This window comes from Oenanthe melanoleuca, chromosome 20 (assembly GCF_029582105.1).
Source record: "Oenanthe melanoleuca isolate GR-GAL-2019-014 chromosome 20, OMel1.0, whole genome shotgun sequence".
NCBI lineage: Eukaryota > Metazoa > Chordata > Aves > Passeriformes > Muscicapidae > Oenanthe > Oenanthe melanoleuca.
In genome coordinates this window covers 7,947,552-7,973,131 of record NC_079353.1, presented here as the reverse complement: position 1 = coordinate 7,973,131, position 25,580 = coordinate 7,947,552, and the positions used below count along the sequence as shown (strand labels likewise).

The window sequence follows — 25,580 nt, the reverse complement described above, 5'->3', positions numbered from 1 at the left end:
CAGGTCTGGGTAACCTCCCTGCCTCCCCCCAGCCCAGGGAGTGGTGTCCTTGCAGAACAGATTTGCTGCCCATGCAACCCACAGTGTGGCTGCGGCTGTGTCTATCAGGGCTGTCTCCCCACACCCCAGCAAGGCAAAGCAGGAGTTGGGAGCAAACAGGTGAAACTGCAGCCCCTTCCAGCCCTGCCAGGAGCCTGATAGGCAGTCTGTGATTGATGCTGAACTCAAACCCTTCCACCAGCTCTGACCTTTGAGTGCTCTGCAGCAGCATTTCCCACCAGGGAACCCCAGGAGAGTTCAGACACCCTGAATGTTGTGGCTCTGCAGCACTGCCCTGCTCCACAGAGCTGACTCCTCGTCATTACTGTGTCTGCTGTCAACAGCCTGTTCCTCTCTCCTGCACGGGCTGCGTGATCACAGCAGCTTCCAGCAGGGCCAGTTCTCTGCAGCCCAGCCCAGTGCCAAATTCCTCTTCCCTCCATTAGGTTCTTCTCTGATCAGCAAGCAGAAGGCAACTTGCTGGTCAGACTCTCCTGGAAGAGCTGAGCTTGGTTCTGGCTTCAGCCTGTGCTTAGAGCAATTTAATATCAGCAGCAGGAGGGGATGGGGAATTAATTTTGGTTGCTGCCACCCCTTCAGGCCACACCTACGTGTGCTGGGTAGTGCAATGTGCTGGCTCCCCCCTTCCTCTGCTGGAACAGCTGCTTGAATTTCCTTGTCCTGCCTTCATCTCTCCTTGCATTAACTGTTTCTCAGCCATAAAACACTGAAGGGCTGCAGCTGGCTCTTGGCCCTTCTGCTGATGGAAAAGCACAAAGCTCTCAAGGAAAGCACAGGCCATAAATCAAGGGCAGCAGCAGCAGCAGCATCAGGAGCATCAGGCAGCCCTTGGCTCTGCAGGGGCCGTGCAGGGCTCAAGAGCACAGCTCAGGTGCTGGTGGCCAGCAGCCCCTCCAGATGGCTGCAGTGGGACTCTCAGGCGGGTGCAGAGTCCAGGCTTTACAGAGCAGCCCCACACAGCAGCAGGGTGTCAGGTCACATAGCACAACACACTATGTCCCCAGCCCTGAGAGACAGCACAGGATGTGTCCCAGCTCAGGTCTGGGGTTGCTGGGTCTGGGGGGCACTGCCTGAGGAGGTGGGGCTGAGCACTCACCCTGCAAAGGAGCGTGTGGATCCAGCTGGCTCTGAAGAGGTTAAATCTTTCTAATCGCTCAGTAAGACCTTCTCTAAGAATTTATCTACTTTCTGCCTTCCAAGAACATATGGATAAAATCCCCCTGAGCGGGACTTACATTTATAGCATCTATTACTGAGATCAAGGTTAATCCAGAGTAATCTAATGGGGTGAAAAGGACTTTATATAAATCTGTTTTAATCTACGGGACATGATAGCCTGACAAGGCCATCAGAACACTCTGCACCACTGCTGGGGCAGCAAGAGGTGCCAGAGTTGCACAGGGGATGCAGGAGGGAGAGCTGGCTCATCCAGCACCCACCAGTCCGAGTGCAACAGGGTCAGGGGACTGGCAGGGCTGGCACATGTCTCACTGGGCCCAGAGCCAGGCCAGCTGTCCTGGTGTGCAGCTGCTGCTGCTGTCTCCAGAGAGACTGAGTGGCCCTGTCCCTGTAGGGATGTTGTGCCATGGAACAGGGGAGGCTGTAAATGCTCTAAATTAAGAGCCATCCCTGATATAATTAATTCACACTTTAAAAGTGGGGATTCAGCAGGGAGACACAGAAGGTGAACTTCAGTGGCTGCCAGCACTGAGGCTTCATCCTGTGTGCTTGCCCATGCTGGGGACTGGTGTCTCCACCAGGGCTGGTGCCTGCAGCACGTGCACAGGGAATTCCAGGTGGGCAGAGGGAAGGACTGCCCCTGCCAGGATGTCACACTGTGATCCCTACTGCACCCCACGTCTCCCACAGCCAGGTGAGTGCACCCACTCCAAGCTGTCTATTGCCAAGCATCGCTCCCTCTGCTCCCCTCCTGCCACCCCCAGGCTCACTCCAGCCTGAGCCCTGCAGCTGTGCTGCTGCCTGGGGATGTGCTGAGCCCAGCCAGGCTGGTGCTGAGGGCAGCCCGTGCCTGCTGTCTGCCCAGGCAGCAAGACACAGGAGCCAGTCCCACGGACATAAGAGGCCAAATAAGACAGTTCTCCAGAGCATGGCGTGTCGTTTTACATCTGCTCAGATGGAGACTGAGTTATCCAGGTCCCTGAGTCCCAGACCCGCCAGAAGACAGTATCTCAGCTAAACGATGCAAAAATGATTTAATGGAGGGAACTAATCAAGGAATCCAAGAGAGACTGCTCACCAAGGGCTGATGCAAGATTCAATTAAACTGCAGCCTTTGTGGGTTCACCATTTTAATTTTCCACAAATTAGCTTAAAAAAGGTATGGAAATGAAGATATTAGATTTTTTTTTTAAGTCAAAAGGAAAAATCCTTTGAGGATTATATTAGCTATTTCGCTTTAACAAACATAATTTCTATACTCATTTTCTTGTTTTAATCTCAGCTGTTGAGATACTCTTTACATTCCATCTCCAGTGTCAGTGTGGAAGGGTATTAACCCTTCCCAGAGCAGCCCAGCTGCTGCAGTGCCCCATTCCCATGCCAGCCACACTGCTCGAGTGAGGGCAGCTCGATGGCACAGGAACCCTCCTTGGTCAGCTGGGGTCCAGGCTGGTGCAGCAGCACCAAAAGATGCAAGTCCATGCCCACAGCAGTGATGGAGATGCCTCCCCAGTATAAGGGCTCTGCTCTGTCCCTGCCTGTGCCAGGCTAGAGGCTGGCTGTGAGTGATTCCAGTGCAGACAGGGTTGTGGATATGCCTGGGGCTGCAGCAATGCTAAGCTCCAGACACCCCACATTTTCTGTAACTTCACCTGCTTTTGCCCTCAGGCAGCTGGAGATAAACACGGAGTAACAGTGTCGTGTGTCGGCTGTGATTTGTCTTCTGCAGGAGTGTGTCTTGCACTCAGGATCTCCTGTGAGTAATAACAGCTGCTGCTACAGCCCTGCCTCCACTGGCACCTGCTGGCCTGGCATGGCTGGCCTTGTCCTGCCCTGCGTGGTGCAGCTCCAGGGCTTGGCTGAAGGCTGCCCTCCAGCAGGAATGGTGCCTTGGAAGTGTCAGGGCTGGTGGTTGGGCTTTGCCTGGCCACACAGCCTGCTCCCCACCCCAAGGAAAATGTTCCTCTCCCTGGGTTCTTGCTCATCAGTGGAAAAAAGTTCCAACAGCAGCATCACTTACTGGTGTGGGGTCTTTGTCAGGACCACAGTGGGTCTGGCTGGGCCACCCTGGACAGGTCTTGCAGGGTACCAGGGTGCTGAGGAGCATTATCCACAGACCCCCTGCTCCCAGGGTAGGGTCAGCTCCTCCTTGCCCTCTCCTCCAGCACTGTCTGCACCTCTGGCAATGTCCATCAGGTGCCACATCCACCGGTCCCACCCTGCTTGCACCTTCCCATCCTGCCCTGTCCCCTCCTGGACCACCCCCTTGCCCCATGGCAGCTTCATCTGGCTCCAGGGTGACCTTCAACTTGCAGCTCCTGGAAGCACCTCCCTGTCCCCTTCCTCTGTGCCTCGAGTGGAACAGAACTTCATTTGTCACTGTCTCTTTTAAAAGGTCCAATCTCTTCCATGGGGTCACCTGGCTGCTCTGCCAGCAGCTCCTCGTGCTGGCACAGCTCTGCTGCAGCAGCTGCCAGTCCAGGATGCGTCATCCCTGTCCCCTTGTCCTTGGGGTCCTGAGTGGTCCCCTCTCAGAGCCCAGCCCACAGGTGGCTGCAGCACACAGCTGAGGCTGGGGGCATCCCATCCCCTCCTGATGGAGAGGATAGCAGAGCCAGGGATATGGGGCCTCTCCTGCAGCACCCTCCCAGAGCTGCAGATTGTGCAGGGCTGGCTTGGCCCTGCACAGGGCAGTGCAGGCTGTGGCTGGGACCCTCCCTGCCCTGCACACATTGAGCCCTGAGTGGAGCTCAATGCAGAATTAATTTGTCATATTGACACTGATCGTTTATTAGGGAGCAGAGTGGAGCCCATTCATTTGAACAGAAAACATTTCATCTTATCTCCTGCCTTTTCATGCCTCAGCTCTCACTCTTTAACCTTGGACAACGAGACATTCATAATTTCCTCACTGGCTCTATGGCTCCTCAAGATAAGAAACTTATTTTTTAATCTTTCATTCTATTGAATTTTAAACATGTTCCATTACAAAACCTGATGCACATAACAACATGTTTCACCCAGCATTAATGTGGCCATGCTGTGCTGCAGCCTCTGCCCTGAGCTGGGCTCCTGGCCCTGCCATTCCTGAGGGAATGGGACCCGAGGGCCAGGGAGCAGCTCTGTTTTCCCAAATGTCTGTAGGGGCTCTGGCAGTGGTGCAGGGGCAGGCAGGGCCCTGGCAAGCCTCTGCTCTGGGGACAGTGTGACACCAGGGTGCTGCCTGCAGAAGGGTGCACAGGTATGGCAGGCTGGATCTCCAGGGACTGCAGGGGAATTGGTGCTACAATAGGGACATGCTGTCACCACCTGATGGTTTTCAGCAATTCCCATTTGCTCTAACATGGTCTCAACTTGGGAAAACATTTCTTGTTTGGGGATGGTCACTGCAGGGTCTGCCCCAGGCCAGGGCCATGAGCAGCTGCAGAGAGATTTGCCTCATTTCCAGCCCACAAAGTTACTGCCCTGACAACAAATAGCCCCACCAGGGCTTCTATAAGGAGAGGCCATGATTGCTTTACATGTGCAGAAGAGCCACAGAGATAAGGCTTTCACCTCCAAGGCTCTGCTGAAAAATTAGGGATGGGAGGTGGGAGGGAGCAAATTGAGATAAATGAGCGTGCTGCATGGCATCCTGCCTGCAGGATACTGAAATAAAAAATCAGTAAATAAAAAATCACCAGTCTTTATCTGGTCAGAGCCTGAATGGGCTGTGTGATAACTATAACGGATGAGCCTGCCATGAGAGCCTGTGAGAGGGACCTGCTGGCCCTCGTGCCATGTGGGAAGGCACCTGCTGGCACTGGGGACACAGCAGTGGCATGCACAAAGGGCCAGAGCAGCAGCTCTGCCATCACACACTGGATCCTGTCCCTCTGAGTGTGCCATGCTGCCTGCTGCAACAATCCCAGGTGGCTCTGGGAAGGGCTTGGCTCCTTCCTCAGTGTGAAATGCACTTTTCCAAGTCGTCCTTCACAGTGAGAAAAAGGCAGATCAGATGCCGAATTAGCCTGCGAGAGCCGTGTTCCCGTCTCTCTTATCTAACTCACTGTAACAAGCTCTTTGCATTTATTCTACCAAATGTGCTGCAGAATTGCGTTACAGCTCATGGCTGCGAGCCATCTGTGGAGAGAAATCCAGTTATACCTTGTATAATAAGTTCCTGACAATCTTACAGAGGACTCCGGGTCATAAAAGTCTCCCAGTTTTATCGCCAGTAACAGACATGGAGAGAAATTAAGTTGTCTTATCAAATTTAGATAATATATATCCCTCTGGAGAGGAAGGTTTCTGATGGATCTTTTACAGTATAAGACCATTTAGAGGGGTGAGCAGAAATGCACAGTGAGGTGGGAGAGCAGTGGGGTGCAAAACACCCAGGGGCACCCAGGAGCAGGAGTCCTGTAGCTGCTGGGCAGAGACCAGCCCTGGGGAGCTCTTGGAAAGCAGAAGGGAGGTGCACGCTGTTTGCAGGCAGGAGCTGTGCTGAGAGGTGGGCTCTGCTCCTGCCTGGCTCACCTCGAGCACTCTCATGCAGCTATTAATGAAAGCAATAACCTCCAGCATCCTGATACGCACGCTCCTTCCGCTGCCTCCCGCGCCAGGCACTGCGGGCAGAAGGAGCCACGGGCTGCCTGCTGAGCTCCTGGCACCTGCTGAAACCAGGAGCCAAGCCCAGAAGGGAGGCTGGACATGGAATGTCCCTGTCACATATCCTCTGTGGCCAGTGCAGGGATGAGGAGCCCTGGTTCTGGAAGGGCCCTGCTCTGCCAGCCTGCACAGTGCTGGCCCTGTCTGGGCTCCCCTTGCAGCAGCTGGCAGGGAAAGGAGTGCTGCTCCATTCAGGCAGCAATTTTAAGCTCCCTGAAAAAGGCTTCCTGCTGATCCCATTGCCCAGGGCTTGGCCTGTCCCTGTCCCTGGCTCAGGTCAAGGCTGCTGGGACACGGATGGTCACCACCTGGACTGACCTGTGGCCCCTGGCCATCCTCTCCCTCCTGGGGGACCAGCTGCCCACAGGGATGATGCTGGTGGCGTGGGAGGGCTGGGATCCTTGGCACACCTGCTCTCTGTTCAATATTTAGTTTCTGCAGAGGCAGAGAGCAGTAGCCATGGCAATGCAGCGGGCAGGCCCAGCAGCGCTGGTGTGCCGTTTATTATGAGCTGAGCAGTCTCGGGCACTGGGAATGCAGACACATGCCTCCCCTGAGAGCTTTGTGCTAATAAAAAAAATGAATCCTCACTTACTGATCTCTGTATTTTTAAAGATTAGTTACTCTATCTTTTCCTTTTTCATTCATTTTTTAAAAATCTATCTTGCCGTTCAGGGCAGAATTATCTGTTTAGCACCGTTGTTACTTTAATCACAATTAGCTTTCCCACTCCATTAATAAGACTCTCAGTAGTGCTACATCATGAGAATGTGCCTTCACAGCCATCCTGGCACTCTGCCGGGTCGGATGCCCAGGGTTTGCTCTCCCTGCAGCACTGGCAGCCAGTGCTCTCAGTGCCATGCTGGGCACTCATCTCCATCCCCTCCATGCTCCCAGGGGTGCTGAGCCCCATGGCTGAGCAGGCTCTGGGTAAGCCAGCCACTGGCAGCACTTCCCTGGAAGGCTGAGCTGGAGCTGTTCCCACTCCTGGCAGCATCAGCAGAGAGGCTAGGAATTAGGATTTAACCTCAAGAGTGGGTCAAGAGACTAACTCGCCTCCCCACATCTTTTCTTCAGAGCATTTGGTGAACAATGCGTGCAGAAGGCTTTTTATTTTTGAGTAGAAACGTGTGTCTAATGAATTAGCCACGGATTGGAGCCTAACATGGGTAATTTACACTGAACATTCACTTGCTCAGAATCATCCATCAATTTTGTACCACATTAAAACCCACATCCCGCCCTGGGAGTGTGTGGCTGGTGCTACACCTCCCTTGGTGCAGTGTGACTGCACTGGTGCCCTCTGCAGAGAGGGGGACTGGGGTGCCACAGGCTTTAGTCACATTGGCCTGGCCACACTGTGGGCAATGGCATTTGCCCAGGAGTCATTGGCATGACATAGACAAGCACAAAGACAGACACAGATTCCCTGTCCTGCAACCTCTGCTCACAGGTTGTCTCTGTCCCAAGGCACTGGGTCAGCCAGATTGCCCTGCTGTGTGCTCAGACTCCCCCAAAAGCACAAACAGCTTTTCTGCTGGGAGTTGTGTCCCCTCAGCTTACTGTGTGGCACGAGCCTAAACTGCCTGCCTGGGGACAGGCACAGGACCCAGGAGAGGATGCTGTCACCAAAAACCACCATGTAACCTGTAACACCAGCAGGATGTGGGTGGGGTGGTGTGTGCCCATGCCCAGGGCATAGCGAGCAGCTCACCCTTTGCTTGGGAGTACTAAGGCCCCTCTTCCCATTGTCCCCACCACTGCAGGGACACCCCCCCCCGCCCAGGGAGCATTACACGAGGGAATTGCTGGCACAGGCGTAATTGCTGAGATAACTGCTGATTGTGGAGCTTGCAAACAAAAAATAGAGTGGCCGGGGTCAGTCATAATTGGTAAATATTTGTCTATCTAATCAAAAGGCCTTTTAATTAACAATTTTCTTCTTGCAACTGGTTTAATTTTTTTTAAGAACTTCTGTGGGAAGTCAATTAGACCCAACAGATGGTGAAGAACATCCCAGCATCAGCACATCTTGCCATCTGCCACCTCTGGAAATGGCAGCCCCACCAAAGCCTCATGCCCCTCCTGCAGCCACTCCTGGGACAGAGCAGCTCTGACACTTTGCCCCCCATGGATCACAGGCAGCAGGGATTCTCTCAAAGACAGTCATGCACAGCCAGTGCTGGTGCAGATTCTGGGGCAAGAGGAGGGGCTGGATCTGCCTGAAGCACACATGGGGGCGTCTGGGGCTGCAATTTTGCTTCTTTTTTCCTGCCTCTGGGCAGCTCTTGAGCCCTGACCCAAGCAAGCAGCAGGCAAAAAAGTAGCTCTGCCATGCCACAGGCTGGCTCCTGGTAGCATCAGCAGCTGGCACTGTTCAGTGTGGGCTCAGCTTGCCCTGTTGACAGGCTCTGCCCCAAAGCTGGAGACCACAGCACAGTGCCCCTGCCTGCTGCTGCCGATGGGGCTGCCTGGCCTCTGCTCCCCAGGTGGGCTGTCCCTGCAGGCTGGGGCACACCTGCCTAGCCCCTGGCAGAGAAATACCTGCACGGACACCAGGCACTGCCACATGGGGACACAGGGCTCTGCTGCACAGGGACACAGGGACACACCCCCTGCTCGCATCCACCCTGCCCTCCCCATGTCCTCCCTTGCAGCTCGGCAGGAAGAGCTCCTCTCTGCAGGTGAGCTGGCAGCACTCGCACCTGCGGCTCTCCACAATCAGGAGATCGCTGTGCACAAGAGGCAGCTGACGCATCTCTTCCTCAATCAGCTGCTCTTCACGCCCAGCTCCGTGCCACTCGCTGTGCCACTCGCTGTGCCACTCTCTGTGCCACTCACTGCTGATTGCCCTTTGTCTCCTGCAAGGCCATGCTCGCTGGCAGCACAGCCAGCAGGGCCAAGGCACTCCCATGGCACTCCTGTGGTGTGGTTTTGCCCTCCACTCCCCATGAACCCAGTTCCCAGCAGAGGAAGATGCTGAGACTCTCCCAGTTCCAGGCTTGAGTGGAACCCTGGGGATGGGCTCTCTGCAGGGTGCTGGCTTTGGCCTCATGTGGATGTAGGACCCTGCTGCTCCTGCCCTCAGGAAGGTGTCCAGAGAGCCTGCAGCCAGCTGGGTCTGTCTGGTAATCAATCATGGGGCAAGCAGATGGTCCTGCAGCTGGCAGGGCAGGCAGAGATGTGGGTGAGCACAAGGCTGGTCTGGGAGCCGGGCAGAGCTGCTCAGGGCTGGGCACAGGGCAGGAGGAGAGCATCCCTGCCCGGCCACACCACTGAACAACTCCAAAGCACCACAGAGCAAAGCACCTAAATCTTTCCTGCCAGGCCCTCCGGAGATGTCCCCCTTTATTCACAACTGCTTTTTAATTGCCTTTTGTCAATTACAGCGAGATGGATCGGGTTCCTCGGGGAGGCAGCAATTAGCGCGGGGATGAATGCCGAGGCAACCAAGCTCCCTGTGGACGCAGCAGTGGTGATTTGTAAACCTGTCACCCAGCTCCACCGAGCTCCGCTGCCAGCCACGGCAGCGGGAGCACCACGGCACCTGCCTCCGGAGCCACAGCACATGGACATCCTCCCCAGCCTCTCCCTGCACAGCCCCAGCCGGGTCCCCCCGCTGCAGCTCCGGGAAGGGGTATCTAGCCAGTGTCCAGGCAGGGTGTGCCCTGCTGATGGATACTGGGGTGCATACAGAGCAGGATAAGTGCCAGGGCCGATGGGAGCTGCTCTGGGTGGCAGGAGCCCCTCTGCATGGGGCACCACCCCTGCCAGAAAGAATTAACACCTACAGTTTCCAGCTGGCTGTGGCCAGCCTCCTAATTAGGTGTGGTGACAATGGCAATTAGTCATCCAGGTTCCCCAGAGCTGGGACGTGCAGGGAACTCTGACCAGGTCACTGCTTTCCACGCTGCGACTCCACGTGCCCTCTCCTTGGCTCAGCCTGCAGACACACTGCCTGCTGCTGCACAGCCACCACAGCTAAGTGCCCTCGAGCTCAGGATGCTCTCATTCATCCCAAATTCATCCCTCTGGATAACCTGGTTGGTGATGGGACAACCTAGGCAGGACTTGGCTGCATCAGAGGTTCTGACTGCCAGGGGTGTGCTCTCCCTCAACACCCATCCCATCTTGGCACTCACTAGTGTCTCTCCCCATCCTGGTCCCAGTTTTGCAGGGCTTTGGGGACCAAGGATGTCTGACCATCAGCCCATTCTGGGGCTGCAGCTGCCACTGCCTGCTCTTCCCAAATTCACCCAACCCTCCCTCTCTGCTTCATGGCCTTTGTCTAATTCCCTACGCCCCTTTCCTATTTTTCTTCCTGACAGAAGCAGCAGGCTTATGCATCCAGAGACTCCACAGCCCTTTCTTGTAGCTGTAGATTAGATTTCCCAGCTCAGTGTCTGCTGGCCTCTGGCTGAGTCACTGTGCACAGCTGTCCCTCTGTCCCAAGGAGCAGCAGGCAGTCCTGGTGGTGCCAGAGCCAGGGGAGGGGGGTGCATGCAGGGACACAAGGTGGTCCCTGCCAGCTGAACTAAACTAAGCACAGCCTCCTGGGCCATGGCTGTGGGCAGAGAAAAGGGCTAAATCTTGTGTGGGCCCAGCAACCAAACTCTGCCAAGCATTCTTCAGTTCCTGCTTCCCTCACTCGACTCTGTCCTTTACCCTGGGGAGGGTGCAGCATGTGGAAGGAGCCCGGCTGCTCTAATTAAACCATGTTAGCAAACTCCCATGGCAAGCATCACTAATTATAATTAGGGAAAGTAGATCTGCCTCTTGGACAGGTGAAGCACCCTGCATGCTGACCAGGCTCAGAGGACACTGAGGGCTGGCACATGGCACTGCCCAGCCTCCCCTGGACTGGATACATCCCTGGAACAACCCCCATGGAACAATGACACCACTGGAGCCCTTGGGCCAGAGTGCCAGGCCAGGGGCAGAGGGCCACGGTGCCGCTGGCAGCAACCCCTGCACCCAGGCATGGAGTGATTGCACCCTCTCCCTCAGCATGCACTCTTCATGCTTGAACCACTGGCCTAACGATTTCAGGTTTTTCCCCATTTTCCTGTATTATTATTTGTCGTTGTTCCTGTTGCAGTTCAGTGACCATGAATTATTGAACGTCTGCTTGCTCAGTAACTCTTTACTTCCACCTCGGCACACTGCTGCCGTGCTGCCTGCATGGGACGGCCGCCAGCTCCTGCCCCCAGCCCCTCCTGCTGCCCTGGGACCCTCACCATGCTCAGCACATGGCACACACACACTGCTGGGGCTGGGGGTGGGGGCCACACAGGCTCTGGCTCCAGCAAAGGCTCTTTCTCTGTCTCCACTACACCAGTGCAATGGCTCTCAGCCATGGGACCCCTGGCTGGGATGTGGGTGCACTGGGAGGGTTTGCAGTGAATGATCTTGGGGAAGCACTCACAGGTATGAGGGGATTTGCCCAGCCACATCCCTGATGTAAAGAACTCTGTGCCCATCCACGGGCAGGGACATGTCGGTGATCACTGTGCTGGCCTGGTGGTGATGGCAGGACAGGGATTGAAGCAAGCCATAGCTGAGCCATGGTGTTTGCAGGAGTGAAAAGGCTTCTGGTGTGTGACACTGCCTGTCTAGGCCACCAAGGCACAGGGAGGGCTTAGGCAGAGCCTGCTGATGCTCCAGAGCTGCTCTGGGCAATGATACAAGCATTGGAGATGAGCAAGAGATGCTCATGCCAGAGCCCAACCCAGCCTGGGATGGGAGGACTGGGCTTTCCCAGGATGGCAGAACATGTCCCTCCCCTGTGTCAGACTCAGGATGCATTTGCCAGGGACAGAGGGGAATCCCAAGGTCTAAAAGGCCTGGGAAGGGGCCCTGGGGTGGGTGTGAGGACACAAGTATGGTCTGTGCCAGAGGAAGCCAGTCCTGGCAGTTCTGGGGCAGCCAGGGTGGCTGTGGTAGGAGCTGCTGCCCTGGCAGAGCTATTGCTTTTCCCTGAGCTGCTTTTGTACTTGGAGCAGAATTGAGAAATCTCTGCTGGTATTGTGGGATTTCACAGACATGAAGGATAAAGTCTCTGAACTCCCACAGCTGCATTTTCTGAGCACTGCAACACTCTGATACCTCTGAACCGCTATTAAGCACCTGGTGCTGGTTTGTCTTTGCAACTGTGTCCCCTAAATAAATCCCTTCTCCATGCTGAGCCATGCTAATGGCCTATTGTTAAATGGCTAGCCAGTGCACTGTAAGCTGAAGTCATTATTTTTTCCACTCATCACTGTGAAAAAATCTCTTTCCAGCATCCGTCTTGTAGGATAAGACTGAAATTTGGAAGCTGCAAGCCTCTGAGCAGGGCACATGCCCCTTGCCCTGAAGCATTGGATGGTGGCCACTCAGGCCCCTGCAGGGCTCCTCACAGGAAGCAGCGAGGGTTTGACATTATTGATCTGGATGATCAATAATGACCACTTGGGTCTGGTGGGACAGGAGGGCACCAGGGCTGGGGAGCAGCATGGCAGCAGTTTCTCTGCCAGGGTGGGCTGGCAGCACCCCTAGGGACCCTCAGACTGTCCTGGACCCACCAACCTCTCTGGCCCCCTGTTGTGAGCCTGGGCAATCACTGCCTGGTTCTGGGCTGCCTGGACTGGTGGCAAGGCCATCAGTGTGCCTGGGACTGCCTCCCACCCCGTCCCACCCCGGCTGCTCCTGGCACCCACGCCTGTCTCTGTCTGCCGCCATCTCGCACATAAGTGGCTCCCTGGGAGATTTGCTCCATTTTTTTCCTTTGACCTTGAAATGCAATTTCCTCCCCAAAATATCCTTTTTCCTGTAAACAACATCTCTTTAGTGAGATTAGAGCAGAAATCCCTGAGCTTCCAGGTCTCGGGTGCTTTATCACCTGGTGAGCCCCATCCGTCACAGCCACGCGTAGGTTCTCTGCACCCCGCCCTTTCTAACAGGTGATGTTCTTTTCATCACTTTTACAGATTTATTTTACAATAATTTAATTTCATCCTCAGCCCTGGGAAGACGAATTGGCCCCTGATGTGACTGGGAATTCAGAGCCAGTCTCATAAATTTGCTGCCTCTACACAAAGCTCTATTTGGAGTTCCTGATGCAGCTGTGAGTGAGAGTCCTTAAACAACGGGGGACGGGCTGTAAATCGCATGTGTGGCAGGGGAACGTTGTGGTGCCAGTGATACTCCCTGAGCCTCAGCCTGACTTGCTTGCTGGGTGGCCCAGGGCTGGGAAAGGGGCAGACAGGGCTCTGCAGGCTGCCCCAGCGTGGCCCATGTGGCACTAGGTGCTGACAGTGCTGCACTGCCAGGACGCCCTTTGCCCACATGGGCACCGCTGCACAGGTGCCCTGGAGTGGCAAGTGCCCAGGACCCATCTCTGCCAGCACGTGCCTCATCTCCTGACTCCCTGGATCGATGCTGTGCCGGTGCTGTGCCAGGCACAGGCGTCAGGGTGATGCTGCCAGCTCTGCCACCAAGTTCTGTGCATTCCTGCACATCTGTGCTTGACACATCTGGGACTTGCCGTGCTTTTGCTGCAAGAGGCTTGCCAATGTAATTAAACTCGAGTGACTCCCCTGCCCCCAGGCACAGCCCCTCACTTCGCTTTGATTTATTATGTCTTCTTAATTTATTTAAATGAGCCTCGGTGTTTGCACAGCCTTGGAGGGTGCTGGCTGGAGCTCTAATTGCCAGAGCGAAGGGAAGGTGGCTGGAGGGCTCCGGGGATCCCTGCAGCGGTGTGTGCTGTGGGGCAGGGGGCTGCAGCCAGACCTGCAGCTGAGCCCCAGGCACGGGAAGTGCCTTTGGAGCAAAGCTTCCTGCACATGTGGTGGTGGTTTGGACCCTGGTGCCGGGGGATCTGCCTCAGTGAGGCTCTGTAGGAAAGACTGAGCATCTTTTGGAGCTGGCATAGGAGCATCTCCCTGGGGCATTGCAGGGCAGTGTCTGCCCTGGCTCTGAGCTGGAAAAGGCAGGAGATTGAGAAGCCCAGCAGGGAACCTCTGCTCAGCTATACATCTGAAGTGTACAGGGGCTGGAATGCTGCTGGATCTCACTGTAGCTCCTGGCCAGGTGGGAAAAGTGTGTGGAACAACAGGGGTCAAGAGGTCAGTCTGTGCTTGAGGCCAACTGGGGTTTTTCTCCCTCCCTCCATCCATTCCTCCTGACTCCTCACAGCCCTACTCAGCCAGCTCAGAGTGAACAGACAGTCTGCTGTCTGCAGTGAGTGCCTCCTGCCTGCCCAAGGCCCGTGCCTGCCCTGTGCCTGCCCCAAGCCTGTGTGGTCTCATGCCTGGCTGGGCCCCACGCCGCTTGCCCTGCTTGTGTTTGCACAGCTGATTGTTCCCCTGCTCGGCATACTGCCTTGCACTTGTCCCTGTTGAATTTCATCCTATTTTTTCCAGTCCATTTCTCCAATTTGTCAAGATCATTTCGAATTCTAATCCCATCCTCCAAGATACTTGTAGTCCCTCCCAGCTTCGTGTCATCTGCAAATTTAATAAGCGCTTTCTCTATTCCATCATCCAGGTCCTTAATGAAAACATTGAGCAAACCAGAACCAGGGCAAGCCCTTCGCCATCTAAGCAGCAAGACACATGCTGTGCTCATCATGCTCTGCCCAAATGTGATGGGAAAGGGTACCAGAGCTTTGCCATGCTGCCTGTGCCTCACTGCACCCCCAGCTCACATGGGACCTCTCTGCTTTGCTGCCCTGGAGCAGTGTTGGCACCATGGTGTGCTGCCAGTATCAGGGGGACTGGTGCTGATGTGAGGCTGGGGGGGAGCAGGGCTTGTCTTCAGAACGGCTCCAGCTTGAGCTGCCGCTGGCTGGCACAAAAAGCTCTGGGAGCAGCTCCCATGTGCTCCCAGTGGTCAGTGTGGGCACAGGGGCAGCACAGCAGCCCCTGATGGGGCCATCCTTCCCCTCACAGCTGCCCACCTCCTCTTCCACCGGGTGAGACTCTGCCCAGCCACATTATCTCCCCTTTCTCAGACTGCCCCTTTGGGCTGGGACTGCTCCTGGGGCTGTATGGCAGGGATCTGGAACCAGCCCCAAGCTGGAGCCATCTCGTGTACCACCTATGGCTACAGCCATCTCTTTTCTTTAATTGATTGTAGAAACCAATTTACAAAATACGAACTTCAGCTTGTGCCAAGCCCTGCGTGTCCAGGCAAAGCCTAATCTCACAGTAAAATTTCAAGTGCAATGAATGGCTTTTCCCAGCACCAGTCCATGTCCAAGCCAAGAGCTTTGCAGTCTGCGTAAGCTGTGCTGAGCAGCCCAGAAATGGTTTTGCACTGCCCTGTGAAGCTTGCAGCTCCCTGGGCTAGCTGTCACAATAGCCAGGGCAGCTCTGCCAGCACTCACTTTTGGGCTGGTGCTGCCTGGGTTGGCATTGGCTGTGTGGGACCACCATGGCTGCAGCCTGGTCTGCAAAGAGCCACAAGCTCTCCATGCAGCCAGCTGAATGATGCAGGGATCCTGCGTGGTCCGTGTGGCCATCAGGAGGGTGTCCCAGCAGGGCTGGCCAGAGCTGCAGTAATGGGGGCTCAGCTGAGAGATGGTGCTCCCAGGCTCTGGCTTTTTTCATGTCAAAGTCATAATTTCATGGTCAGGGTCTAGGAAGCTTGTACACACAGATGCATTAATTCTGCATTTAGTGATACAGGAATAATTGGTGTCACATCAATTAGATCAGTTCTTGGATACTGCAGTGATAAGTGCTGTGCAAAGGCCTCTGGGCTGAAGGATGTGAGGAGTTCCAGCAGTGAGGAAGCCTGGTGGGGCTGGAAGGGACGTTGGGTGCTGAGAGAGTGGTGGAGTGCCCAGCACTTTTGGCCTTTGCAGGAGAACAGCAAGGCCTGGGACTCTCATGGTGGTCAGTGCTGGATCTGCTGTGCTGGGGGCTGCTGCACAGCCTGGGAGTGCAGGCCTGTGCTTGGGGAGGGGCTGGCAACTTGGCAAACCACTGAGCCTAATGTCCCAGTCCCATTATGGGGATCCTCTGTGCCAAGCCACTTGCCAGGTGCCTGGTTCAGCATCATCAGCTGTATCCCTCATCCCTGTGGCTTTGCACAAAGGGTGGGTTTGCCAGCTCACTGCTGCCTGCCCCACCAGCTAATGGGACGAGGCTCAGGTGGATCTGGGGCAGCGTGGAGACCCCCTGTGCTCACACTCCCACAGTATAGATCGGTGCTGTCAGTCCCATCCCTGCTGCAAACTGTAGGCAGAGGTAATTTGCAGATGACAAATATCCCTGACAGTAAATATTTTTCCCACCCTCATCTTTCTACAAGCAGATAAGGTGGCAGCACTGTAGCAATACGGTTGCTGGAGGGAGACAAACTCTTTGGCAGACTTAAAAGTCTATTGTGTCCCCACAATTATTTATAGATAAAGAGAAGAAAGCCAATAAGCAGAGAATGGAGCTGCACAACTGCATTTGTTATGACGATGATGATGTTATCTCTCTCTCACACCCACACACGCACATCTCCAGTGCATGGAAACTCGCTGCTGGCAACAATCAAATCCCCAACCAGGACAAGGCAGGACAGACTGGAGGCTTTACCCTCTCATCACTGACTTGTGCCCAGCCTGTTTTCCCACAGTGAATCCACCACACAACTCCTGTGGCTGCTCTGGAATAGCACCTGCAGGGCCCCAGGGAGTCTCTCTGTTTCTGGCTGCAGGATGTGGAGACCAGGTGATCTTTGTCCCTGTAAACCAGCCCCTGGCATGCTGGATGCTTTGTGGTGAGGTAGGGTTGCCTGCAGGGAGTACGGGACTGGCTGGGTCCTCACCAGCTCATGCAGCAGGACCCCAGAACGTGGGTGCTCCCCACTGATGGCAGAATGCAGGGGGACAGCTTTCCCAGCTCTGCATGGCCAGGACCTCCTCTCATATCCCACACCACCACCAAGAACAGAAGTGTGGGTGTTTGGAGGGATCTGGGATTAAAAGACAAGGCAGGCAAGAGTGATGGAGGTCACTGCCAGTAAGTGCATTTCTGCAACCAGTGGAGCAGAGACACCCTGAGAAACACTGACTGCAGCATGGGAAGAGACTGGGAAGTAACGTGTTCTCCCTTTTCAGGGGGCCAGTGGAGGACACCAGGAGACTGCTAGGGCTGGACCCACAGAAAGGAAGAACAAGGAAGTCGAGGGATCAAGACCTGGAGTGCCACTAAGCCAGGCACTGGGGTCCCTGGGTGACCTGTCACATGTGTGACACTAGGGCCCTTGACCAGCTCCCCATGTCTCCCCATGTTCCATGGTGCTCCATGGCAGTGCTTGGCTCCTGCTGGGGCAAAGTCCTGCACCTCTCCTTAGCATGCACAGCCACTGCTCCTCCCAGGGCTGGGGATGCAGGAGCACTGTGGGCTCCTACCAAGCACTCAGCCCTGTCTCAATGGGATCCCCACCCTGAGAAAGCCCCACGGCAAGCTCTCCAGCTGGTGAGATATTGCCCAAGAGAATGACTCGGAATCCTTAACTGGACTGGAGAGTGGGATGATTTTTCATTGCTTCCTCATAATAGGAGGACAGGAGTAAGTGACTAGTACAGTCCGTTCACTTGGTAAAGATTTATACAATCACTTCATCCGGTAATTGGTATTCTGGAGAGAGAGTGAGCTGCAGCTCCAGCATCCGCCTCTATTTGTTTTATCTCTGTCTTTCTCTCTTTCTCTCCCCTTTTCAGAATGAGTAATTCTGTCCCTCACAATCCCATTTAAACAGAGCATTTGCAGAGTGAATAATTAGTTACATTCAATTAGGCCTCACATGCTCTCCCTCCTCACTTTGGGGGACAGCCGTGCTAATGAGATGGTACATCTGACACGGGGAGTGGGCACTGAACATGCTGCATGCCAGCAGGGAAGGGTCAGCCTCAGGGAATGCAGGGAGGTGGCCCCAGAGAGCTCAGCCTGCCACCTGGGGAGACAGCCCTTTGGAAACACTCTGGGGCCAAAGGCTTCATGTTCGGAGCCAGAGACTTTGCATCTGTGACCCACATAATACCTTCTCCTCCAGCAGGACCAGGATCACATCTGTCCCCAGAACTGGCTGTTCTCTGGGCTGGTGCCAAGGGAATGTTGCCCAGCCCGAGACCATCCCACCAGCGCTGCTGGAGTGCCAAGCCCTGAGAGGAGGGAAACCTGCTGCCATGTTTTTATCTCCCGTATTAAACCTAACATTAGGTTTTAATAGGAGCCTTAAATAATGTGCCACTGCCTTTACAGGCAAAGTTGCTCTACGGTCCAGCTGCTCCTGCTCTGGGATTTATGGCCTTTCTCATGCCTTGCTGCCTGTGTTCAGGCAGTGGTGGGTCACAGGCTGAGGCTGCTCCCAGTACCTAAAGCCTGCAGTGGGCTCAGTGCCACTGCAGCCCCACGCCAGTGCTTAGGGAGCCCGTGGTGACTCTGCTGCTACACCACAGCACCCCCCAGTGCTGCCCTGCAGCGCGATAGACCCTAATTGTGCATTTTACCGCCAGAGCACTGAGGCCAGGGGCACAGAGCTGTATGCCCAGCCCGCATCCTCTGTCTCCTCTGGCGTGGGACACGGGCTGGGCATGGCTGTGCTGGGGGCAGTGAGGGCAGCCACAGGGGATGCGCTTGCAGGGGAGTGGGGCCAGCCAGGGTGAGCTGGGGAGGGCTTGGGGGCACGGTGGGGGTCAGCACAGCTGGTGGCAGCTCTTCCTTCCCTCTTCTGGTGGGAATCTGCCTTGGGAGCACCCGCCCATTCCCAAAGCATCCTTCCCGGAACATCAGAGCTGGGAGCGCCGGTCCCGGTGGCTCGGGGCTGCTCACGCACGGGAGGCAGATAATTACGTTTAATCACACGGTTTCCTTAGCAGTGGGTGGAGGGAGATGGAGCGCGGCCGCTCCCGCATGGACGGGCGGGGGAGCCGCGGGAGGGGACCCCGCGCTGGGCAACCCCGTGGCCAGAGAGAACCCCCTGTGCCCACCCGGGACGGGGGCGGGCGGTGTCGGTGTCGGTGCCGGTGCCGCCCCGCACAGCCCGCGCCGGTCCCGCAGCACCATCTCCCGGCCGCCGCACGCCGGTGTCTGCGCTCCGGCCCCTGGCACAGCCGGTCTTGCCTTTGTTCGGCCCACGGCGAGCAAGCGGTGGGCGGCACGGAGGGGCCGGGGTGCCCTGACCGGATTCCAGCACCCACCGAGCCCTGCTCCAGCACCCCACAGCACCCCAGACAGGGGATTGAGCTCTGCCGTGCTGATCTCACACTTTTTGTCCCCTTTGCCGGCCCTGGCTTCTCCAGCACTCAGGGAGACCGGGCTCTGTGCTGGGGTCTTCCTGTCAGCAGTGACACTCCGCTGTGTCCAGGGGCCAGGCTGGGCTTCATTGCATCACCTGGGCAGGAAGCAGGATGGGGCTCTATTCCATGTCCCCATGCAAGCAGCCAAGCCTTGCTCCACCAGGGCAGCCCTGTGCAGGTGACCAGACCAGCAGCTGTAGTGGTGTTCCCGTGGGGTGGTTGTGCCATGGTCCACTGCAGCATTGCATCATTTGCAGCCAGGCCAGATGCCAGATTTCCTCCCCAGCTGGAGAGGGGACAGAGGAGATGGTGCTGGTCCCCAGTCTGTGCTCCAGCCACTGGCAGTGCCCTGCACCTTCACAGCACCTCCTGTTCCGAGATGCGGCTCTCCTTGCCATCCTCCTGGGCCACAGGCTGGCCCCCGAGCAGGGTCTCCTGCACAGGCAAGACATTCTCATCCTGCTCCATGGGCTGCTGGGTATCTGGGTTCTCTCCGGGCTCCCCAGCCTCTATCTGCACAGGGGCAGGGGTCAGGGGCAGGCAGCTACATTCCCCTGCTCTGCACACATCTTTCCACAGGCTCCTGTTACACTCCCATGCAGGCCAGAGTATGGGTCCCTCCCAAAGGCTCAGCACTTGCCAGCAGCACCCTCAGGTTGCCCCAGCCCTTGTCCTGCCCCAGCCCTTGTCCTGCCCCAGCCAGGCAGCCTACTTCAGCCCCCACCCTTCCTGCATTGCAAAGCCAAAGCCCTGCTCTGCTGCTGGCACATCCCCAGCGGTGCCCAGGAGGGATCTCAACCCACTGCTGGAGGGGCTCTAGGCAGACTCACCTCCTTCGGCACCCAGCGCCTGGAATCTGGATGGAAAGAGGGACAGAGAAGGCAATGTTCAGGGGAAGGTGCTTCTGCCCTGCAGTGAGCTTCCCAGGGTCAGAGCCAAGGCTGGTGCTGCTGCACCACAGGTCCTGCAGCTCATATTATGCCTGCTGCCACTTCCAGGCTAGGGGTCACAACAGGGGCCAGAATGGACTCGTGGGGCACCAGTGCTGTCCCCCAAGAGCTGGCCCAGCTCAGGCTGCAGCAGTGCCAACACACCTGCTCCCAAAGGCAGAGTGGGACTCAGTGAACCCTGTCCTGGTGATATCACCAGAGGAGTTTCCCCACTCTCAGCATAGAAAGGACTGCCACTGTCCTCCCTGGCTCAGCCCCTCAGCCCTTTATGGCCCCTCTGGCCAAGGCTCTCCCTCCCTCGGCCAAGGCAGCAGTTCATGTGCTTTAGCCCCTCACCTGTGTGGACCAGGCAGTAGATGCAGACACCAACGAGGCACGTGACAACCGCAGCCGTGATGGGGATCAGCACTGACAGCGAGGAGCGCCTGCTCGGCTCTGTGAGAGGACACGGGGTCAGTGAGGCACCCATGGGACACCCAGCACGACACGGAGTGCTCTGCTCCCACAGGGATCCCTCATGGAGACAGAAAGGTGGGAAGGCATCACACTGGCCGTGCACTCAGACCTTCCTCTCCCAAAAACACCATGCATGAGGCCAGCTCTTCTGAGCACTGTAGGAGCTGGAGCCCTGGGGGGGGCCTCTCTGCTTTATACCAGATCAGCCCTGGGCACCAGGCACTTACCACAGATCACATCCGAGGAGTTCGTCCCTTTCACCTTCACCACCAGCCCCTTTTCCTCACAACTGCAGGGAAGAACAAGACCAAGTAAGCACAGCAGTAGCCCGAGCTCAGAGAATAGCTGGGGCTGGGCAGGCACCCAAGCTGTCCCAAAACACATCATGCTCTGAGCCCGCCAAGCTTCAGCAGGGCGAGCAGGGGGACCCCCACAGACACAGTGTGATGGGGACAGCAGGTATACACAACAGGATACCAACCCAGGGGCTTGGCCTGGAGCTGCTGAAACTGCTGAGGATGGGAACAAGTTTAGGGACAAGACACAGGAAGGAGCAGACCTGCATGGTCAGGGAAGTCCCCAGGGCTTGAACACTGTAGCTGAGAGAAAACCTGAGATAGGCTACAAGTGGCTCTGTGGGGAAGTAATTTCTGGGCACAGATAAAAGCAAAGTGAAATCCAATGGCTGGCAGCTGAAGCAAGACTAATTCAGCTTGGAAATACAGCTCATATTTCTACCAGGAACTGCAATTAACCCTCAAGCAGCTTTCTAAAGACAGGGATTACCTGCCAGTTCACGGCATCCTCAAAGCCAAACTCCCCTGGAGAGGGCTTGTGCTTTGGCTGATGACTACAGCCACAGAGAGTACTGGGAGGGAAAACCTGAACAGGGCATGGGGCATTCCCATAGATCCTGATCCCTTGTTTCCAGCATGAATGACAGCATGGACACCCTTGAAGGGTGACAGCAGTCTGTGCACATACTGAGGGACAGGCACAAGTGCCTGAATGTCTGCCTTGACCTCAGCCAATACTGCCCTGGACCGCACCATGCCCCTGTTCCTCTCACTCTGGCCCTACACCAGCCAGATGCTGTGCCCCTCAGAAACCAGTCCAGCTGCCCAGTCCCCAAGGCCACCAAGAACCAGCAGCAGAGAATGTGCTCACTGGGGCTGGTGGAAGGATATGGCCTGTACTCAAGACAATACCTTGTCCAGGGGTGGCACGGCTCGGTTTTAGAAGAGACGTTGGAGAAGGTGCCTTCTGTACAGGGTTCACAGGGGGATGACATCCGCTCCATGGCCTTGGCTGCAGAGGAGCAGAGATGGCAGGAAGGTCAGTAAGCGCTGCGGGGGTGAGGGCCTGAGGGGGCAAGGGGCTGCAGAGGCCAGATGTGCAGCACTCCCTGTGGCAACAGCACAGCTCTCCCAAAGTCCTGCCATGCTGGGGGAGCCCCCATTCCCTGAGGTCAGTCCTGTTGAGTGGGAACAGCTTGTCAGATTTACCTGCCACAAAGCCAGAGCCAAGCTGGCACGGCTGGTTCTCCACGCAGGTCTGGCAGCTGATGTCAGAACAGTGCGTGCCAGCCTGGCACTGGCACACTGTGTTGTGCGTTGCATTTCCTTGCACTTTCACAACGAGGCCTGCATCTGGGCAGAGGGAACATGGATGAGGTGAGACACAAAGCAGGGGAGCCAGCCAGGGGTCAGTGGTCACAGGGAGCACTTACTGCCTTCACAGATATCATGAGGAGCACAATGCTTCTCCTTGGTCCAGCTTGGCTGATACTGCCCTGTCTCACAGGGGGCACAGACAGAATCTTCTGTTTCATTGCACTCAGACACCAGCTTTTGCCCTGCAATAGAGGCTGGTGAGGAAGGGGGAAAGGGGCTTTCCCACCCTCCAGACAGCACCTCTGCCAGCAGGATAGGGGAATGCTGGCAGCTGTGGATGCCAGGACTGCTGCAGCATTCTGCATGGAAGCCAGGGCTGAAGGAGCCAACTCGCCTGATGACCACAAACACTGCAAGGGCCAGGTGGGAAGGGAAGGCTGTGGAGCCACTCCAGCATTCCAGGGACTGGGAGATGACCTGACAGTGACAGCAGGAGCTGGCAAACACCATCACAATTTGCTAGTGCCAGTGGCATTCTCCCCACAAAGCTGCCTTTGCCATGGGGTCCTGTAGCTGCAAAGCATTAACAGTCCCAAGAGAGCTGTTGCACATTTGGTGAGGTCCAAGGGGTCTCCTAGAGCACCCACAAGGTCCCAGTTGCTCTATCACTGAGAAGACACAGGGAGATGAAGCTATCAGCATTGCTGCCAATGAGGTGGAGGAGCTCCATCACACCAAGCAAAGCTTGCCCTGCTGTGGCCAGGCAGTAGATCCTGGCACAGCCCAGTTGTGAGGTACCTAGGAAAGGGTTTCCATACCTGGCTGACACCGGTTGCAGCATCTGCCCTTGTATATATACTGCTTATCAAAGCATCTTAAGGCATCACCAGGCTCCCAGCACTGGAAGAAACAAGACCTGTGAATTCATATCCAATGCTCCCACATCACCGTGCTTCCAGACACATGTGTGCTAATCTGCACCCTGAGGTGAGGCCTTCCTCACCCTGCTCTTCCCACACCTCCACTAACCACAGACCACAGCAACTGCTCACACTGCCTGATGCCATCAGTGCTGCCTTTGAAGTGGGTTGGCAGTGATTCTGGTAGAGTTGCTCCACATTTCCCCAGATTTCCTACCATAAGGTGATTGCACATACACTGTGCCCCTGTCAACAGTACTGCAGTCCCTCACAGAGGGAGCAGTGATCACCAAGCATTCGCACCCAGAGCACTGCCAGCCCCTTCCCAAGGCTGACACATCGTCCCTGAGGGATAGGAAAGCCCCAGCCAAGCACATCACCCATGCAAACTTTGCCAGAGCTTGCCCTTGCTCCTCCTGGCAGGGGACTACCTGCACAGGGGAGAGTAAAAAGGAGGGAGGGAATGAGCTCTCGAGTGCAAGAGGACAACCGGAGCAGCGTTCCTCTCACAGAGCCAGCCAGCCCCTCGCTGCCCATCCCCAGCAGCCCGGCAGACCCGCCTGGCCATCCTGGAGAGCGGGACGGGGGCTCCGGCAGAGAGCGATGGACAGAGGGCCGGGCCGAGGGTGCCACGGACGAGCACCCAGCACGGCTGGGCGCTGCCCAGCTCCGCGGGCACCTCGAGCAGCCCCGCTCGGGGACAGCGACGAGGCCCCGGGGCCGCCGCAGCCGTCACACCCGCCCATATGGAACCGAGAAGTGAAAGAAGCACCGGCAGCCGGTTCCAGCGCCCCGCCCGGCTGGGGGTCCCGGCCGGGGGTCCCGGCCGAGGGTCCCGGGACTCGCCGCAGCCCGTCCCTGCCCGTGGGGACCCCCGGGCCAGCGCAGGGCGGGGCTGGGCTGCCGGGCCCGCGCCATCGGAGGAAAGCGAAAGCGCGTGGGTAGAAAACCTTTAGAAGGGACGGTTACCAGACATCTCCTCCGCCCTGGCTGGCTCCCGGGAGACCGGACCGACGGACCGGACGCGGCAGCGCCGCCGGGTCCCGCTCAGCCGCCCGCGCACAGCGCCGGGGCTCCCCGGAGGAGGCGGCTGCGCCGAAGCGGCCGGACCGTGCCCCTTCCCGGACAGCCCGGCGGGACACAGACACAGGGATGGAGGAATCCCCTCTGTCCCTGTCCCGCTCCCACTCCATGCATCCCCGATCCCGGCCCCACTCACGCCCAGCAGTGCCGCGCACAGCAGTCCCAAAAGCCCCAGCCGGTCCATGGCGCTGTGCCCCGGCCGCTGCCGCTGCCGCCGCCGCCGCCGCCGCCGCCCTCCTAAGAGCGCCTCTGGTCCGTTCCCGCCCAGGAAGGGGCGTTGGGCCGCCCGCCCCGGGGCTTCCCCGCCGGCCCCGGCTGGGGACAGCTCCCTGACGGCCCCCCCGGGCTCCCGCTCCCGCCCGGCCTGCGGGCAGGGGCTGCCACAGCCGGGAACCCCCGGCCCGAGTCACGGCCACGGGCAGGAGCAGGGGCAGGGTTCGGCCGCGGTCCGGGGAAGGGGAGCGGAGCGCCTGTGCAGCCCCCCAGCAAGAGTTTCAGGTTTCACTTCTTCTTTCCGATAGCAGCTCAGAGAGTTGGTTTTGGGTTTTTTTTACTTAGCTTTTAAGAGCCCCTGATCTGCAACCCTGGAGAGCCCCCACAGCCGCCACGAGCCCTGGCCTCTGCGGAGTGTCCCCCAAACACGTCAGTCTTGAAAGGGGAAGGGGCAACAGCGCTGTGACCTGCCTGCACTTCCGTCTCAGTTCCCCAGAGGGGTTCCCAGCAACCCCGAGGTTATTTCCAGGATCCCTGCCAGCTCTGGACACGTTCCCCGGAGTCCCCTTGGCATCGGTGGCTGGGCAGCGCACGGTGGCTCCTCAGCGCCCCTCGGTGCCCCAGTCACTTATGGCACTGCCGCCCGTCCCCCGCGGCCGCACTGCCCACACTGCCCGACAGGACACGCCGCAGCAGCCGCCTCCCCGGTCACGGTCACGGTCACGGCCTCGACCCCAGCCGGACGCTGGTGGCTACAAGCGGGCGTCGCCGGGTCACAGCTGCTCCCGGGGAGAAGGGCAGCGTGCATGCCGCGGGCAGCGAGAATTGGGAACAGAGTGCTCTGGATTCCCCGGCCCAATGTCACTTCCCCGAACTGACTCACTCGGGAGCACGAAGGGTCCCTGGGGAATCTCGAGGGCAAAGAGGGCGACCGCGGCGAGAAGGGGATTTCTGGGCTCGACTCCCATGGGCCTGGCCTGGGAAATCCCCGCGGCCCCGGGCGCTGCCTGAGCAGGGTCTCCTGTGGCCACGGGCTGTGAGCGCCCCCTGCAGCACGAGGACATCGCCCCTTGAACGGGGCAGGGACACTCCGGTCCTGGACCTGTCCCCGGGTCTGATCCCGACCCCGGTCTTGGTCCCAGTCTGATCCCGATTCCACACCTGGTCTCGGTCT

General features: G+C 57.2%; 1 protein-coding gene across 3 annotated transcripts in view; it reads right to left on the bottom strand.

Annotated features, from left to right (window-relative positions):
• Positions 1-25,028, bottom strand: part of CD40 (CD40 molecule) — a 30,232-nt gene extending 5,204 nt beyond the window's left edge. Inside the window, exons 1-9 of one of the 3 annotated variants that reach the window (XM_056507514.1) lie at positions 24,330-25,024; positions 23,009-23,090; positions 22,307-22,432; positions 22,083-22,226; positions 21,786-21,885; positions 20,805-20,866; positions 20,458-20,556; positions 20,002-20,027; positions 17,388-19,606 (exon numbers count right to left, since the gene is read on the bottom strand). In XM_056507514.1, coding sequence (XP_056363489.1) covers positions 19,529-19,606; positions 20,002-20,027; positions 20,458-20,556; positions 20,805-20,866; positions 21,786-21,885; positions 22,083-22,226; positions 22,307-22,432; positions 23,009-23,090; positions 24,330-24,377 — 765 coding nt within the window. In that variant the 5' untranslated portion in view covers positions 24,378-25,024 and the 3' untranslated portion in view covers positions 17,388-19,528. Of the gene's footprint in view, positions 1-17,387; positions 19,685-20,001; positions 20,028-20,457; positions 20,557-20,804; positions 20,867-21,785; positions 21,886-22,082; positions 22,227-22,306; positions 22,433-23,008; positions 23,091-24,329 lie in introns of those variants that run through there. The other 2 variants (XM_056507512.1, XM_056507513.1) reach the window with 2 other exon arrangements.
• Positions 25,029-25,580: the final 552 nt, after the last annotated feature.